General features: G+C 40.4%; 1 protein-coding gene across 2 annotated transcripts in view; it reads right to left on the reverse strand.

Moving 5' to 3' along the window:
- RAP1GDS1 (Rap1 GTPase-GDP dissociation stimulator 1) overlaps positions 1 to 18,881 on the reverse strand; it is a 1,654,780-nt gene that overhangs the window by 1,083,898 nt on the left and 552,001 nt on the right. Inside the window, exon 7 of one of the 2 annotated variants that reach the window (XM_044067200.1) lies at positions 3,367 to 3,492. In XM_044067200.1, the coding sequence (XP_043923135.1) occupies positions 3,367 to 3,492 (126 nt within the window). Of the gene's footprint in view, positions 1 to 3,366; positions 3,527 to 18,881 lie in introns of those variants that run through there. The other variant, XM_044067199.1, reaches the window with a different exon arrangement.

Consider the following 18,881-nt stretch of genomic DNA (forward strand, 5'->3'; position numbering starts at 1 on the left):
TGAAAAATGCTAGAGGATGTATGATCATGGGAAGCACCCAGACAAAAAACAGACACGGTTTGTGATGATCCTTACGATGAAGCTGTCTCCCACATTGAAATTTACCTTTCTTGGATGACATGAACTCCAGGTAACTAAAATAGTACAAGACCAAAAGAAAAAGAGACCTCAATGTGACACTTATCTGGTGGCTAGGTATTCAGCACAGCAAAAGGACATTCAGACAGAGGAGTGATGACGGCGTTTGGACTGGCTGCAAAGTAGTTCTGGGTAACCGCATCTGTACATTACCTTTATGCCCTACATCCTGAATGGGGAGCATGTGTGCGATACATGGCGCATACAGGATCAAAAGGCTTTGGTACACTGGTCAGACATTGGACTATCCTTGGCAGGACATCCCTCAAGACAAGAATATTGCAACAGTGATATAGGACACCTGACATTGCTTGATACTAAGAGTAGTGTGAATCACAGTGTTACATTGGCTCATTGTAACATTTTTTTTTTAATACAAAGAATTATAGGCATCTTCTCCCCAAATGCCCCTCATAATTATGTGTTAACTCAAGTTCTTTGAAAAACTGTAGTGTAACTTTTCATATACTACAGATATCAAACAAGTGAGTTCAATCACAAAATAAATGGCAGCGTGCCTCAAAAAGAATGACAACCTCAGTCATTTTCTAAGCAAGTTCCCAAAGTTAAGCACTGGTATGACTGCAGATGACAGGGAAGCAGGGTGTAAGAGTCTCAAATAATCCCTATGAAGTGATCTATTAGGCAGAAAGAGAAACAAGATGATTCTGCAGGGTGGGATTCAGACATGGTAATGAGTGCTGGGGTCAAGGGCCTTATTAAGATGCATCCAAGAAAGCTATCTATGAAGGATGAATTACAGACATGGATGCCCAAGTTTTGCTCCAACAGTAGTTTGTGGGGGACGTTCCTCTCTGCTCTATTTTTCTATCACCAGAGGATGCCAAACTGACAAACCTCTCACTACAGTATCAAAAACCAAGGGAGAAACCAGCACCTACAACTACTGTAGACATAAAACAAGAAGAAATAAATGTAGAAGCCTTAAGTTTGATTTCAGGATTTCCTAACATGTAGCTGCAATGCGCAACTTCTGTTTTACACAGGACCTCAAGCAACTCTTTGGAAATGCTGACTCGATCACTGCTTAAAATAAACAAAGAAAACTCCAGCTTGTTCCATTTCTAATCTTAAGTCACTACTTAGAGATGCTGAACCTGGGGACAGTGTTTTGTACTGCACTGTGCGTATAAGGAAAAATCCTGTGATGAATCTAATTTATATTTAGGATACGATGAGTATTCGGAAAGTCTAGCCTTTTTAGGCAATTAATTTAATACTGATCTATAACAGCTGCAATGGAGAGAAGCAAACAATGTGAACTGCTTGCAAGAAAATGGCGACCACTGGGCACACACCTTCAAACACAGGCATAGTGATACTGCTGTAGGTAAAGACAAGGTGCTCCCACAAATGTGAATCTTAAAAACTTTGAAGAGCTATTTAAAAGGGCACAAGAAGGATGATCCAAAGCACACATCCACTGCTGATTGTGTCTTAAAAGGAGCATTATGCTGAGTCACGGTTAAAGTGAAACGTGTCACAGAAAGGGCAACAGCAGGGAAGAAAAGGAGTAAAAAGGTTGATATTGCAGACTGAGAACCCTGCAGCTTATCAATTTGCTAAACAGACTGAAGAAACAGCAGAGTTACTTTACAGATTTATGTGCATGTAAAAAAAAACAGTATTACCAGGTTAACAGCTATCCATCCTTAGTAAGGGAAACCAAGTCCACTCAGGAAAAATTTTAGCAGCTGCACCATGCGAGTAATCTTTGGTTAGTGCAAAAGGATGCCAGAGTGACAAAAACACGGAACCAGGTCTATTACTTTCTCACAAACCAGTCACTTACAACAGCACGGTAACAATATGTTAAATGTAACAAAGTACATCAAGCTGCCAGCTTAATTTATATCTTCAGCAGCTTGACACAAGCGAAAAGTGAAAGTCTCTACTCTAGCCATAATGAAGTCCAATGCCACAAGTAACCCACATAATAAAGTTGGTAGGACTAAATCTGCTAACTCTTCCAGATTATAAACTAGGAAGAACAATTTCAAAAACAAAATATAAATGCATATAAAAATTCAAACCACAAGACATTTTCAGACTTGTTACATATTTAAATTTTAATAAGAATTTAAAATTCTGTGAAAGTGTGTATGTAACTCAAAGCCTAATGCCTGTAGGACACATTTTTATTACAAAACACAGATAATTAAGTACTAAAAAGGGTCACTGAATCGGCCAAACTAGCTCCTTTTCAAATGAGTAAATACACAAAAAAGCTTGCATTGCTAATTTTCACTGATAATACGCAGTTTGTTCAGGGTTTCATCTCATATTCCTTGTAGTTAAATAACATTTTAGCAGTAGCCCATATCCTGAGTACCTCATTACCCATTTGTGAGACATCAACAGCAGTGCATACAATAAACATATTAATTTTGGGCATCTATAAAATAAGCACTGCCAAGTGGTCTAAACAGCAAAATATTCATAACCTGCACTTACTAAAAAGAGAGACTGCTGGAATATTACATGGCCACTGATTATCCAGAAGTCAACAGTCATGACAGCCTGAGCATGTATACTCAGTATACATCGGATAAAAACCTATGTCAGTTGTCACAGAGGATTAAGGTAATGAGCTGTGACTTCCCATAGTCCAAGGCTTGATTCCCTCGGCTTCTATTTGCTTAGTGTGCAACTCTGAGCAAGTCATTTAACCAGACAGTGCACTGAAGGTTGACAAACTGAGCTATGCTCCTCAATGGCTTGGACTGCATGCTCAGTAACTGCCTTTGAATCTATTGTAATTTAGCAGACAAGTTAGAATTACTAAGAAAGCAGCATACAATTTTCAAAGCCAAAAAAGGAATAAATTGTTTTTATGCATGTGTGGGATTACATCTACTTCCATACCTACATTACCAGTCACGATGTGAAAAATAAAGAAGCATGTCTTTATAAGTTCAAAGGTAAGTACTGGGCTAGCTCCCTTGTGAGCCATTTTAAGCCTACTCAATTTCTCTGTAGAAGGTGAGAATCAATCCCTGTACTTTATGTTTGTGAGGTAAACACTAACCAGTATACCCTTTTAATTAAAAAAAAAAAAAAAAAAAAAACCTTTTTTCTGCATTAGGCTATAAAATGCAAAATGCACATTTCCATACTTGTGCTTTGCTTTAGTTTTGACCACAACTATGTCAAGGCTAAAAACGCAGTGAACACAAACCATTTCTACCAAAGACTGTTTATACTTACGACTGTCATAGCAGATGTTACCCAGTGCTCGACCTGTCTGAAGAAGTACCTCTTGATCATCGAAGTTTAGCAGCTGTACCAAAGGTGGAACCAAGCCAGCGTCAACACAAGGACTCCTCATGAATTCTGCAAACAGCGTACACATTTCATTAGGTTGACATCTCATTTATTTAGCCTTGTCAATAAGTAATAGGTTTGCAGAAGCAGATTTCTACCCACACACAATACACAGATCCTTTCTCATTACAACTAATAAATCTAAACTTAATTAGAAAGAGTTAGCTAAAGGCTTGTAAAGTTTGGATGAAAAATATCTAAAGAACAGTGCAGTTCAGAACCTAAACTTTTCTGTAGGACAGCCAAAGTGACTCAATTGAACTTCTTAAACACTACAATACACGCCAGACTCAGAAACTGATTATAGTTCTTTGTCAGTAAAAATGAAAAAAAAAAGCTGACCCATGGCAAGTGTCCTACTCCTGTGGCAAAATAAATAAAATCAGACTGCAATGCCCTAGGCCACAAAACCATCTTAGCAATAGGATTCAGTATTTCCTCTTACCAGATGTAGGACAACAGAAAATTACAAATTCTGGTCCTTGTATTTACAATCTTCACTACAATAGCTCCACAACCACTGACTGTATCCTTTACAACACCCTCCATCCCCCACTCCCATGCAGCAAGAAAGCAGTAAGGGAGGAGAAATATAAGCATTTGTAGTGCACCCCCCCCCCCCAAAAAAAGTAATACTGTTAGCTGAATTTTTCAGTAATGGATATCTATTTATTTCAGCAAACCATATTTTCCAATGTACTTATGGCAAAGGTTGGTGCTTTTGCCTCATTCTTATGAGTGTGCTATAAGCCCTTCTATGAAATAGTAATGTGGAAAACACAGTTTGCAAGCAGAATACTATGAGAGTATTAAAAAAAAAGCTATGCTTTTATTTGACTTGCATTTAATAAAGGCTGCACCTAAACTATATTACTTTTAATTTATATAGCTGTAGTACAGAAGAAATGCATTTATTAAACAGAGTTAACATGGTTGGGAGACACACTCTCCGAATTATAGTATGGAAAATACTTTCCTTACAGATGGAAAATTCAAAGTACAAATACGGTCAAACTTTCTCTCTATGCCCCCTCTTGCAAAAGAAGTACAGCGCGTATCGGTTCTCCAACTCCTACTATTCTCACTATTCAATAACTCCCTCAGGCTGACCTATCTCACACCACTATCCTTAGATACGCAAATGATGGAATAATCCATAGATCCCCACCTCCAAACTTCCCCATCAAATAAGAACTTGAAGTCCTAAATGCACTATTACTATGGCTTTGCCACAATAACCTCATACTGGACACAAAAATAAATAAATAAAATAAAAGCATGATCTTCAGCACAAGACAAAAACTCTCCACAATCTAACAAAGTTGGACAATAAGGCATAAAGTACAGTTGTGTCACCACTTACAATAATTGCAGATGTTCAATTAGATCAATGTGGCACTACTGATTCTTGGGTCTTCCTGCCATGCAGAAGCCCATGGCTGGCCTGAATACCACAGTCTTATCACAATTCCCCAGCCGGTGGACATCCATACGGACTGCAATCCAGAAGTCAGGGTATAAAACGAGTGTCATCCAGTGCCATCATCAGGACTTTCTTGTCAAGACTAGTCAGTGCCATGGGCCTGAAGAATAGCCCAAAGTTCCCAATTGCCCAAAGCACAAATCATGAACCCTGACCTAAAGGCAGGCGAGAAAGTAAGGGGTGAGGGGTTAATGAGTTAAAGTAACAGGAAAGAGAAAGAAAGTAAGAAAAAAAAGGGGGAAGGATGGTGCAAAAGGGTACTGCAACACTGATCTACTCACACATCTACAGTTATGGTAAATGGAGACAACTGTATTATGCTCATCATAGTCAGTATTGGCAAACTGACTCTTGGGAAGACTCCCAAAGCTTTTACAAAGGTGATTGGACAGTGATATTAGCGAAGGACAACAGGCTCTGCAGGATGGCAGAGGCAAACCCTTCTTTTACCCTCGAGATGGACACAATATGGTAATGCTTAGTGAAGGTGTCAACAGATGACTATAACCTCTTGAATGGCTTGTGTGGGTTCCCCAAAGGCAGTAGTGGTGGCTTTACAGCAGGTGGAATGAGCTCTGACTTTACAAGGCAGTTGTTTGCCATGGTGAGATTAACAAAAGGCAATACAGTTAGCAGTCTACTTGGAAATGATTTGCCCTGTCACTGGTCTACTTTGTTTAGGCTAAGGATACCAACAGTTGGTCTGATCTGTTAGATAAGATGGCTTTGTGAAAGTAATACCTCAGTTGTCTGTGCACATCTAAAGAATTCAAATTTTTTTCTCCTTTGCTTTGTGGGTTTGGAAACACGAGAAGATGAATGTCTTGATTCAAGGGCAATTTTGAAACTACTTTAGGCATAAATGAGGAAGTTATTTTTTTAGGGGGACTCTATCCCTGCAAAAGATTATGAATGGTTCTTTGCATGTAAGGGTGTGGAGTTGAAAGACATATCTGGCTGAAGACAGAGCCAAAAGAAGAGTGGCTTTTCACATCAAAAGAGTTTGATAGGAGTTGATGCTGCTGGTTCAAACAGTGAGGTTTTTCAACTTCAAATTTCAGGTCACAGGGAGGAATAGGTTTCCCTTCTAAGTGACTTGAGGTGAATAATCTTATACATTGCTTCATGTGTGGATGTCAGTAAACAGCAGGGGAGCGTGGGAAGCAGGCTGAGATGACTATGGTATGACACTGGAGTAAGACAAGCCTTGCTTGAAGAGGAAGGAGACAGAGTCATGTATCTGAGAGTCGTGTATCTGAGATATGTTAAACTGTGAAAAAAGAATACCCTTTGGAATAGCACCAGATACAACTTTTTTCCATTTTGCTAAACAAGATTTTCTACTGTTGGTTTTCTGGCCTCTTTCAGAATGAACAAGACATCCTGTGAGTTTGGTAAAGTGGATGGAGTCAAAATCCAATCCTCAAAGCTGTGAGCTTGAGAACTGTCAGGTCCATGATTAGTGGTAGTGCCCCACCCTCTACTCGGCACAGGGAGATTCAGAAGGGAGAACCAGAGCCGTCTATGCCAGAAATAAGCTTTCAGGATAATTTTGGTCCTGTCTGACCCAACATTAGAAGTAGTCTGGGAATAAAGGGAAGAGATGAAAAGTCATACAGGAAGAGATCTGTCTGTGCTGACACTTAAACCAAAGCAATACGATAAGTATAAGGTAAACTAAATCAGAAAATAGAAATTATAGGGAAAAAAAACGACATAGAAACATTCACACTTAAAATTTATTACAAAAACATACAAATGCAAAGTCAAACCTTTCAGGATATACCCTTCATCGGTGCTCAACTTGGCAATTAAAAAAACACCTATTTATATCAAAACTAATTAATCATATGACACAGCTATCCAATAAAAATACACGAGTACAGATTGCAAAATCACATAATTACTTCATCATCGATACTGCATTTGTTTTCTAATTAAAACAAGTTTAATACTGACTGTATTGTATTATTTAAACCAGGAAAGACATCTGCTCCAAGCATTAGAATCCAATTATATTCAAACATTTCTAAAGAATTATTCATATCACCCCCTCTGATATTTCTACATTAATAACTCAAAACTAAAAATATGTGAAGAATCTGCATCTATCACATGTTTAGATAATGCATTCATCTGAACATTTCTACTCATGTCGGACTTATGCCCAATAATACGATCTCTAAATTTCCAACTACACTTGCCAACATAAAAACATGAACATTTACAGCATGTAGCTAAATAGACCACAAAAGCAGTGTTGCAAGTAGCATAACATTTAAAATAGTACAGCTTTCCTGTTGATGGATGTATAAAGGCACGATCATTAATAATATCTCTACAACAGCTACATCCATAGCACGGAAAGATCCTATATTTTCTGCTTACCCTGCCAGTATTTTCTATTTGAAAATCCTTATAACATTCTTTTCAAGTTTTGCAGTATCGATGATGAAGTAATTATGTGATTTTGCAGTTTGTACTTACGTATTTTGTTGGATAGCTATGCCATATGATTAATTTAGTTTGGATATAAATAGGTGTTGTTTAATTGCCAAGTTGAGCGCTGATGAAGGGTATATCCTGAAAGCTTTGCATTTGTATGTTTTTATGTGAACATTTCTATGCTTTTTTGTTTTTTCATGCTTACACTTATCAAGGGTTATCAGAACTTGTCAAATATTTGGGCTGCATGGCTAAGCTTAAAATGGCTCTTGTGATTGTTAGCCTTGTAAACACCTATGAACCTATTTGAAGGAGAAGGCATTCCCCCTCTCCATGACCCTGCTTGCCAGATTTTCAAGCAGAACTTGTTCAACTGTTTCTGTTGAAGCAAATAGATCTATATCTAGGAATTCCCAACTGGCTGTCCTGACCCAGAATTTGGGATGTGCTGTGCCAGTAGCCAAATAGTTATAGCCAGAAAGCATAGTAGAAAGACAGTGATTCATCCTGCTTATTTATGCACCACATGACTGTTGTACTGAAATTTGAAGAGTTCATGCAGTTTGTCTCTAATAGCCTTCATAACAAACAAACAAACAAACAAAAAAAAACAAAACAAAAAAAAAACTGCCATCATTTATTTTTGATTTGTATTCTGCTTTGCTTGCTGCCTGTCACAAGTCCCCTGTACTCTTAACTGTCCTGGCAGGCCCATTAGGCCCTGTTGGAGTGGTCTGTTGTAATGGTTTGTATTACCTCTGGTAGGATGCAATGAGCCCCTGGGTTGGTGCAAGCACTCTCCTCCCACCACAGGCTATCCTTTTTAAGCATAGTGACAGAGGAATCATGATTTCTAAGGGCTGTAAATGTTGCACCCAATTGTTCTTTAGGAACCACTGCAAATTCCTCACATGTAATATTGCCAAGGGGGACAGGATTCTCTTGCTTGAGATGGCAAGCTTGGTTTGTAGGTCTCATAGGTATTTTAAAAGAAAACTGACCTTGTCACCTGAAAGTTTTCTGTTGCAAAGAATCCATAACTGTTCCCAGAATGTTAATTCTTGTGCTTGGTTGTAGCTGTGACTTCTGGAGACTGGGGATTAGGCTCACATTCTGAAAGCAATCCACTGTGATTTGCAGGGTTGTCCAATGTTGTAGGACAGACTTTGCCTAAATCAGACCATCAGACCATCATCCATTTAAGGATACTTAATACACTGATGGGGCTTTTAATCAGTCCACATACAACACTGAGGTCATACTCTGCATTTTTTTGGTAAGAAATCTTTTAGGATGCTCCGACTGTTGCAGTTGCCTAGTGAAGCACATACCAAACGATGAACTGTACTCAATTACTTGCCTGATGAGGGCTGAGTACAGTGGCACTATAACATTCTTAGATCTGGATGCCACACCCTTACTTATAAGCTGGGCCACACAGAAGGATTTCCTTATCATCATGGACGCAGGGTGGTCAAAGTTCAGATTACTATCTGCGTACACCAATCTCTCACCACTGGGACCACACTTGGGGGGGGGGGGTGCTGCTATCAAAACTGTAATTTGCAGGGGTATTTGATTTCCCAAAGGGTGTTATTATGCACTTCTTCAGATTTAGTTTAAGGTCATGGCTCTGAGACCAATCATTAGTCTGCATCAGACATTTCTGTAGGATATCAACATTACTTGGGGAGTCAATGATTGTCCCCAACTTGCGGTCATTAGGAAATTTGGTCAGCCAAAAGCCATCTACATTTGCTTTAACATCTAAGAATTATACTCCAAACAGGAGCGGGACCAGCACTGAGCCCTGTGGTACTCCACTGGTGACTGGCCTCTTGCTGGATGTGTATTCTCCTACTTTAACAACACGTGTCCTATACATGAGCCATTTGGCTATTCATCTGGTGAAGTAGAGGTTTATATCCAATTTTGTGAGATTATCTATAATACCAGAGTGGGGTATTGTGTCAAATGCCTTGGCCTGGTCAATGTATGTGGTATGCACGGTCATTACATCTGGGTAATCCTGCTGGCAGGTTGCCCTCAGTCAGCCTGAATTCCAAAGTCCTGGGTCCTGCGTCGGCTGCTGTCGCCCCTCCCCTGACGTCAGGTCATCAGGGGTATAAAAGATGCAGCCGACACCATTTTCTTTAGTTTTTCTTGCCCTAGATGTCAGGTGCCCCCTAAAAGGGTAGCCAGAATTTATATATATATATATATATATATATATATAAATAAAACATGCACTAATATAAACTTTACCTTCCTCTACAAGCAAATACACCACATAGGTTGTATGAATCAAAGAAGGAAAGGTAGGTTCCATCAGAAGAAAGGGGGATGGTGGGTGGGTAACCTCGACTGCAACTGTGAATACCCTCGAACATCTACATTTATGGTAAGTGTACACAACTGTACTATGTTCTTCCTGTTTCACTGTTGCAGTCATTACATTTGGGTAGAGTCCCAAAGCTATGGTTGGGAGGCCAGAGCTAAACAGCGTTAGGAGCGGTTATGAGGCACTGCAGAACTGCAGTGGCAAAGCCTGCCCTGGATTTAGAGTAGAGTGGCAGATGATAGTGCTTTGTAAAGGTGTGCACTGAACTCCATGTAGCAGCCTCTAAAATGTCCTTGGTCAGTACTCCCCTGAAAAAAGGCTGCTGAAGTGGTTGCAGCTCTGGTTGAATGTGGCCTAATGCCCTTGGGCGCTGGCTTGCCATGGTGTAAGTAGCAGAAACTAATGCAGTGGCCTATCCACTTTGAAATAGTCTGCTTTGAGATGGCCTTTCCTTGTGATCCTGCAGCATATGCCACTAGTAATTGCTCTGTCTTTCTGAAAACTTTGGTTCTGTCCAAGTAGAATCTAAGCTGTCTGTGCAAGTCCAAAGAATGCAGAATTCTCTCCCCCTTGTTCTGTGGATTTAGATAAAAAGTTGGCAGATGAATAGTTTGGTTAAGAGCCACATTGGACACTACCTTAGGGATAAATGTTGGGTTTGTCCTCAGAGAGACCCTGTCTGGGTAAAAAATGATAAAAAGGTTCCACAGCCTTGAGTGCCTGTAGCTCTGAAACCAGTCTTGCAGAAGTTATTGCTAGGAGCAGAGCTGTTTTCTAAGATAAAAACTTTATATCAGCAGTAGCAGCTGGCTCAAAAGGAGGCAGGGTAAGTTCTTCCAAGACATAGTCGAGGTCCCATGCAGGCATTGGTGATCTCCTTGGAGGCCTTAAATTTTTGGCTCCTCTGAGGTACTGCTTTAATAAGGGATGAGAAAAGATTGGTGGCTCTGTATTGTAATGAGTCGAAATGGCAAAGGCATGAATTTTAATAGATGAAAAAGATAGGCTTTTGTTCAGCATCTCAGTTAAATAATGCAAAATCTGAGGAATATTTGGCACTGCTGTATCAGTTCCTTGCGCCTGGTTCCAAGCACAGAATCTCTTCCATTTTCCAGCATAAGATTTTCTAGTACTAGGCCTTCTGGCTTCCAAAATGACATCCATCACAGCTTTACTGAGAGGTGTGTTTTGTATGACTACATTATCCGCCATGATGCCAGGTTTAAAGTCCTGAGTTGACTGTGCAGGATCGGATTGTTTTGCTGGGACAGTAGATGAGGTATCTGAGGTAAGGCCCAAGCTGGGCATTGAGACAAGTTCCTTAGTATTGGATACCAGTACTGGCGGGGCCAGTCTGGGGCAATCAGTATCATCTTTGGCTTCTCCTGTCTGACCTTTAGGAGTACCTTGGGGAGGACAGGCAGTGGGGGAAAGGCATATACTGACAGGTTTTTCCAGCTGAAAGATAGGGCTTCCATTTTCCATGCTTTAGTTGGTAGTTGTGAGGGGAGGTGAATAGATCTATGTCCGCGCATCCCCATTTCCTTGTTATAATGCTGAAGACTTGTGGATCCAGCTGCCACTCGTGGGGATCCATGAGGTTTCTGCTTAGTTCATCTGCCAGAGTATTTTTCCTTCCTGGCAGGAAGTGTGCCTGCAGATGTACTTGGTAAGTCAATGCTGTGAACCACAAAGTCATGGCTAGTCTGCAAAGGGGGTAAGAATGTGTGCCCCCCTGCTTGTTTATATACCACATGACCATGGTGTTGTCTTTATCAGTAGTTGTCCCGGATGAAGTAGGTCCTTGAAGGCTGTCAGGGCATTTTGAACAGCTAGCATCTCTTTTTGATTGATATGCAGATGCATTTGGTTTGAGGTCCATGTGCCCTGAATGCATCTTCCTGCCATGTGGGCCCCCCCAGGCATAATCTGATGCATCTGTTGTTAGTGTTTGCCTGGCTGGGGGTAATGTGAATGGCTGTCCCTTGTTGTGGTGACAAGCCTTTGCCCACCATCGAAACTCTTGTTGCAGGCAGGGAATGAGAGTAATCATAGTTTCCAGGCTGTGGCAATGTTGAGTCCAAACACTTTTTAGGTACCATTGAAGTTTCCTCATATGCAGTCTTGCATAAGGAATTAGTAGGATGCAGGATGCCATGAAGCCCAAAGCCTGCAGAATTTTTCTTGCAGATAACTGGGCCTTTGTTGCCTACATTTTGAAATAGGTAGTCAGTTGCCTTTGCTTGCCTGGCATGAGATAAGCCATCTGGGCAATTGTATTTAAGCTTGCACTCAGGAATATTATCTCGAGAGGGTACTAGTTTTGATTTCTTTTTGTTGACTCTGTACCCTAGGCAAGTTAGAAGTCTTTTCACAAACGCCAGATGTTGTAGAAGAATGTCCTTGTTCTTTTCTTGAATTAGACAGTCGTCCAAGTAAGGATATATTTGTATTCCTCTTTGTCTGCAGAATGTAATTGGTCGTACCAGGCACTTTGTAAAGACCCTGGGTGCAGTAGATAAGCCAAAGGGCAGAGCAGAGAATTGGTAATGCACTGAGCCAGCCTTGCATCTGAGGTATCTTCTGCATATTTGTCTGATTGGGACATGCAGGTATGACTCTTTTAGGTCTAAATTCACAAGCCACGCATTCTTGCCCAGCATGGGCAGAAGTTGCTGCAAAGTCAACATCTTGAATTTTGGTATATCCAGGAATGTGTTCAGAATAGATAGGTCCAGTATTGGCCTCCAAGCCTTGTCCTTTCTGGGTACCAAGAACAGTCTTGAGTAAAATCCTTGTCTCTGCTCTTGCTCTGGTCCTTGTTGAATGGCCCCTATGTCCATGAGGGATGAGACTTGTTTTTGTGCCTCTGCCCATTGATTTTTTGGCAGATCTGGACAGCCGTTTGCCTTTGGCAGGGTATGGAAATGGAACTTGTAGCCTTGTGACACGATATTTAGAACCCACTTGTCCTGGGTTATGATGTGCCAATTTTGAGAAATAAAGTGCTAATTTCCCCCTAAGGGTGCTGCCAGGAGATAAGTGCTTGGTGCAGGCAGGGGGAAGTCATTGGGACTGTTTCCTGTATGGTTGTGATTTTTCTTCTCCAACTTTGGAGGTAGAAGCACCCCATTGCTTTGACCTGTATGAACCTTGCACCTGGGATCTGCCTCGAGGGTGTCTGGGTCTGCCCCTTTGAGGTCTGTCTGACACTGGAAAGGACCAGTTCTTTGTTGGCCAGTTTCTACTAAACCTAGGTGGCTGTACTTGTAAAAAAATCTTGGACAGTTTGCATAGATTTAGCTTTGTCCTCCATTTTCTTTAACACCTCTTCTGCCTTAACACCAAACAAAGTATCATGCTGTAAAGGTGCATCTAATAATTTAACTTGGACATGATCAGGCAGATTTTGTTCCTTTAACCAAGCATGCCTCCTAATTACAGAACCCGTAACTGCGGCCCTGCAGGAGGCCTCCAAAGAATCAAAACCACATTGCAAAGTATGCTTTCCAACTTGTTCAGCTACATACAATAAATCCTGCATTTTCTTGTTTTCTGCACATTCAGAGTTTAACAACATTTTCTGTTTAAGCAATGCCATGACATGTTGCTGATATTTGAGCATATGAAACTGACAGTTTAAGGCCCTTATAGTCAAGGTAGCAGATGTGTAAACCTTTTTTCCACATCTATCCAGTGCCCTAGAATCTCTGTCAGAGGGGGTAGGGTTTTTTTGCAGCGGAAGCCTTAACTCCTTTGGGACCCTGTGAAATAGTTTCTGGGTCTGGAGCAGGGTTTTTAAAAAGGAATTTATGAGAGTCAGGAACCCTGTAATACCTGTCAGGCTTAAATGGAGCTGGAGGTAAGGAGTCAGGGGTAAGACTAGACTCTGAAAACACATCATCTACAATGTCTAACACAGGTGGAATGGCTAGTGGCCTGTGTTGGCGTAGTAGAAGGAAATCCCTGAGCCTCTTTTTAGATTCTGAAAAATCTTGGCTATCCCAGTGGAAATGCTCAGTCATGGTATGCAAGGTTTCCACAAAATAATAGTCCTCTGGAGGAGAAACTGATGGTATAGATTCTTCAGCATCAGAATCCTCATAGGGGGGACTAGAATATTCCTGATCAGAAGAGGAATTAGAAGAAATGGAAACCTGATCTGAAGAGTCATAGTCAGTCTACTGCCTAGGCCTCTTATCAGGAGGGGGATGGGAACCCCTGATCAAGGTAATCAAGTCTTCGGCCATTTTGAGCATCTGTTTTTTGGGCATAGAGGCCTGACCACATGGCTCTTGAGTTTGTTTCTTTGCTTTAGAAGGTGCTTTAGTCTTTGCCTTTGAAGCTGAAGTCAGTTTAATGTAAAGATGTTTAGGTCTGAATGCACCCTCAGAAGCCGGTGCCTGCTCAGCTGCTCCAGAACCATCTGAAGGAATAGTATCCGAGGCTCCAATACCTTGAGTTTCCAGCGGCATGGCCGACTCCACGTGGGAGTTGGTAGCGGCCTGCAACTCTAAAGTAGCGGGCATCAGGGGCTGCGAAAGCACCTCACTGAGAACCGGCAACTGGCTTAGTAGAAGCTTTGTCGTCGGTTTTGGGCCTCAGTTGTCTATCTTTCTCCTTTTCTTTGCGTTTTTTGTGATGGCTATCCGACGACATTTCTGAATAATTAAACCGGCGTCCAAAATAGTTTAAAGCAAAATCATACCAATGCTTAACAATGCGTTGGCTAAATCTAGCACAAAACCGACAACCAGAAACGTTGTGATCAGGGCCTAGGCAAGGAAGACAGTAAGAATGAAAATCCTTATGAGGTATTTGCTTTCCACAAGAAATACAATTATTTACTTTTTCTGACATATGTCTACAGCAAGAAAAAAGTTTCCCCAACGGGGTACTTAGCTTCATTTGGACTTCGGATCTGAAACTCGAACTTGAAAATCTAAGGAGTCGGCCGACCGGCACTTGCTAACTGCTTCTGCTTTGGGCACCGCGCGGCAAGAAAGACTAAAGAAAATGGTGTCGGCCGCATCTTTTATACCCCTGATGACCTGACATCAGGGAAGGGGTGACAGCAGCTGAGGCAGGACCCAGACTTTGGAATTCAGGCCGACTGAGGGCAACCTGCCAGCAGGATTACCCAAATGTAATGACTGTAACAGTGAAACACGAAGAACATCTAGCATTGAATAGTATTACCTTCAGCTTGGCATTTGAAGAATTTGCTACATTGATAGGTCTTGTCTTCCGCTACAAAAGTGCAGTCAGAATACCCTCTTAATGTAAACATGGTGGTTTTAGAGGTCAAGCGCAGGGAAATCACACAAGCTCGTTACTACTGTCCTATTAAACTAACAGACACAATGTAAGTAATACAGCAGCAATGGAAACAGTTCAGCTTTGAAACTCTACTAAAGTGCGATAAATGTAAAAATGCAGGATGCAAGAAATTTAACACAGTCCTCAAACACATCATCCAAGACTACATAAACTGGAGGAACTACCAAAGGTCTAGGGGTCGGAAGATTCCCAAGCTCTTCATAATTAGTTTGAGCATTAGAAAATTCCATAGACGCCCCAAAAAATATTTCCTACATCCAGTGTAGGGTGCCACCAAAAAATAAATCCTCAACTGACAAGTTGAGGATAAGGTTTCATCAGATTCAACATTTTCAAAAGTCTGAGTGGGAAGGTGTTCCACACAGGCCAATTCCTCATCATCCTCTGATTCTGTGAAATCCATATCGCTTGGGGGTAAATGTCCCTTCTCTTTTTTTCATGAAATCCATGAAGTCTTCTTGGCCCATTCTCACCAGTACTGTGAAAGAAAGGCAGTAGACTGGGGGAAAATCTTACAGCCTCTAAAGTTTGGGTGCCAGGAACCTACGGGAAATGAAGGCCTTACATTAGGGGGAGGATGCCACAAACACAATCTGGTTCCCAAGGAAATCCTCTCTAACAATAACCAGGGGGATATCACCCTCATTCTCTGTCACCAGAACTCTGGTGCCGGAAACTGTGGCCTGTTCACAGGCTTTGGCCTGGTGTCTGTCTGAGATAGAGGCCTGAGTCGTAGCAGCTTCCAGAGGTCTCTAGAGACAGAACCAGGAGGCTGCAAAGGCACTTTCATCTGTGCTGGTGACATCACATTTAGTCAAGGGCCTAGACAAAGAGACGTCCTCAGAATTCCAGATGCCCCTCTCCTCTGGATGCTTATCCTTATGTTTTTGGGGAAGGACAGCCTGGGAACCGGCAGACACTTAGGCATGTGACAGGCTTGCTTTGCTAGATTCTTTTCCAGATTCCATAACCAACTGAAGGGGTTCGATCTACACTCAACAGTTTGTGAACTTGAACCTTGCACAATACTGCCAGCTAGCAACATTGTGCTGAGGGCCTAAACAAAGAAGGCAACGAAAATGAAAATCTTTGTGGAGAATCTGCTTACCATAAGAAAGCTATTTTTTTATTTTCTTGAACATTAACATGGGGTACTGGTCATCTGGAATTGGTAATTCAAGCCAACCAATGCACTGACAATACAAATTAAAGTAGTGTGGAGCATCAGACTACACAGCAAGAAAGAAATGAAGATGGCGCCCACTAGCACCCATTTTATAACTCAACATTGGACTGTATGGACATCTGCCTGCTGAGGATCATGAAAAGACTCTGGTATTCTGGTCATTCATGTGCTTCTGCACTACAGAAAGATCAGTACTGCAACACTGGCTATGAGAAACATCTTAAAAGATCACTTAGAAACCACAACTTACTTCAAATACCTTGGCATCTGGGTGGACCAATATCTGAACTTTCAGTTTTACATCAGTACTAAAACTAAAATAAATGCCTTACCTTAAAAAAAATCACACTTCCTTTCACCCGAAGATATACCAGCAACTGGATAAGTAGTTATCTTTTCATAGCTACAATATGGCCTCCCTATTACTGCTAAAGCTACAAAGAAATAATAAAAAAAAAAGCCTCACTTCTGTAAACCCTGTCCAATCAAATCTGTAAATTCATCACATTAGTCCCTACAAAGAAAAAAAAAAACACAGCTCAGTCCTTATTAAAACAAATGTCTTTCCATTAATTGACAGATCTAGACTCTTTCTAGCCTTCCTAATCCACATACTCAACTCATGCCAAAGCTCATTTTTCTGCTTTAACAGAAAAATCTCAAAGAGCCACATCCTACAACCTCAGATCACTATCTTCTCTCTTCTTCTCCAATGCACCTCAGATTGGGAATCATTCCTTGCAAACTTAAAATACAGCACTTGCTTTCCCAATTTTAGACAACAGTTCATGAAATGTTTACACTCAAGATCTGCTTGTAAATGTTTTTCTTCATAAAGTATTATTTAATTCCAAAACTCCTCTACCCTCACTGTCTACACTCGCTATATTCACATCATAACTTACCAGTAAAACATTCTGTTACTTTAACCCCTCTCTTTCTCTCCTCTATATTCTACCCTCCTCCACACACATTCTCCATCCCACTCTCCAACACTCCCTATCTTCACAGCACCCACTTTCCTCTACTTTACTTCACTCTTTGTTCTACACCTCCTCCATCCTAAATGTCACTACAGCTCAAATTAACTCACAATAACTCTGCAAACAGAACTGTATATACCTTGGATATTAGACAGATTACTATTTTGTTTCATAAGACTCTTATTATGTTTCTATATATTTGTTTTTTTTTTTTTTGCATTCTGGATATTGTGTTAGACTGAAAATGTGTTAGACAGACTTCTACATTGTTATTCTAATACCTTTGCATTCTTGATATTGTATTTGTACTTCTTTTTTCTACTATTACTTTATACTCGCTTTTCCTGGGCTGAGCCCAACAATGGTTCTCCTGGATCAGTGCTCTACCGTGGTCAACAAATAAATTAGAAAAACATATAAATAAGGCCATTAGATGTTAAAAGTTACTGAAGCTAGCAGAGTAGCATTGCTGCTTCACTGGTGTTGGCTTTCAAGGTTAGATCTTAACCAGCGTGCCTTATATGTGGATTTCAAATTTTCTATGTCTGTTTGCATTTTCACTGGGATTTCTGGATCATGTAATACACTAAAATCCAGCACATAAAACCAGCAAAGTAAACAATCTGAAATACAGATGAACTCCTTTAATCAAAAGGGTGCTGGGGAAAAAAGTAATTAGATTTGGTACTGATGAAGTAATAATCTTTGAAATCAGTTAAGTTCATTTATATTTCCAATCATTTACTTTGCCAGATTTGTACATTGGATTTTGGTGTATTACCTTGTTTGCTTGGTTTCTGTGCATGTACAACCAGACGTCAAAACATGCATGCCTTTTTTTAGTATACGTTGTTTTCATCATTCCACATTCCAAACCTATACTTCAGATGGACTGGCTTCAACTATAATATCTGTATGGCACTCACACGCATGCACACACACATACATGTCCCTCCTGCAATGGAACAGGATACCATCCAGGATGGATTGCTATCCTCACATTCCCTACTTGCTGGAAGACAGCATCTGGCTCCTCAAACTCAGAGCTAGATAAGGGGGTTATAAAAATAAATGATCAAGTCTAATGTAGCAAACAGTAATGCCTCCAGTCAAACTGAATGACAATGCTATGATTAGTGGTATTTTATTATGGTTGCACTACAGTTTCTTTAACACTGCCCTAATAGTTACACATTTCCTAAATAATAAACTGGTATGATCCCGGAAAGAAAGCTACTCACTAAAATTTCAATATCTTTGAAGTTTGCAACATTTCTACAATAGTCTTATATGAAACATATGGGCATAGCTTATTTACACCTATGTACAAAATCATGCATTTTAACATAAAGATACCTGCTCATATGTTAATCATGCAAGTCAAGGGAATAGAAGACAAGAAAACAAATTTTAACAATGACTTGGACCATAGCCATTATAGGGAAAACAGCTACGAAGTACTGACAAACTGCTACAAAATAGAGTTATGCACAAAAATGTATGTATGCATGTATATATATATATATATATATATATATATATATATATATATATACACACACACACACACAGATATATATATATATATATATATATATATATACACACACATAAAATACA

The sequence above is a fragment of the Protopterus annectens genome, chromosome 3.part1 (assembly GCF_019279795.1).
Source record: "Protopterus annectens isolate FY-2018-M chromosome 3.part1, PAN1.0, whole genome shotgun sequence".
NCBI lineage: Eukaryota > Metazoa > Chordata > Ceratodontiformes > Protopteridae > Protopterus > Protopterus annectens.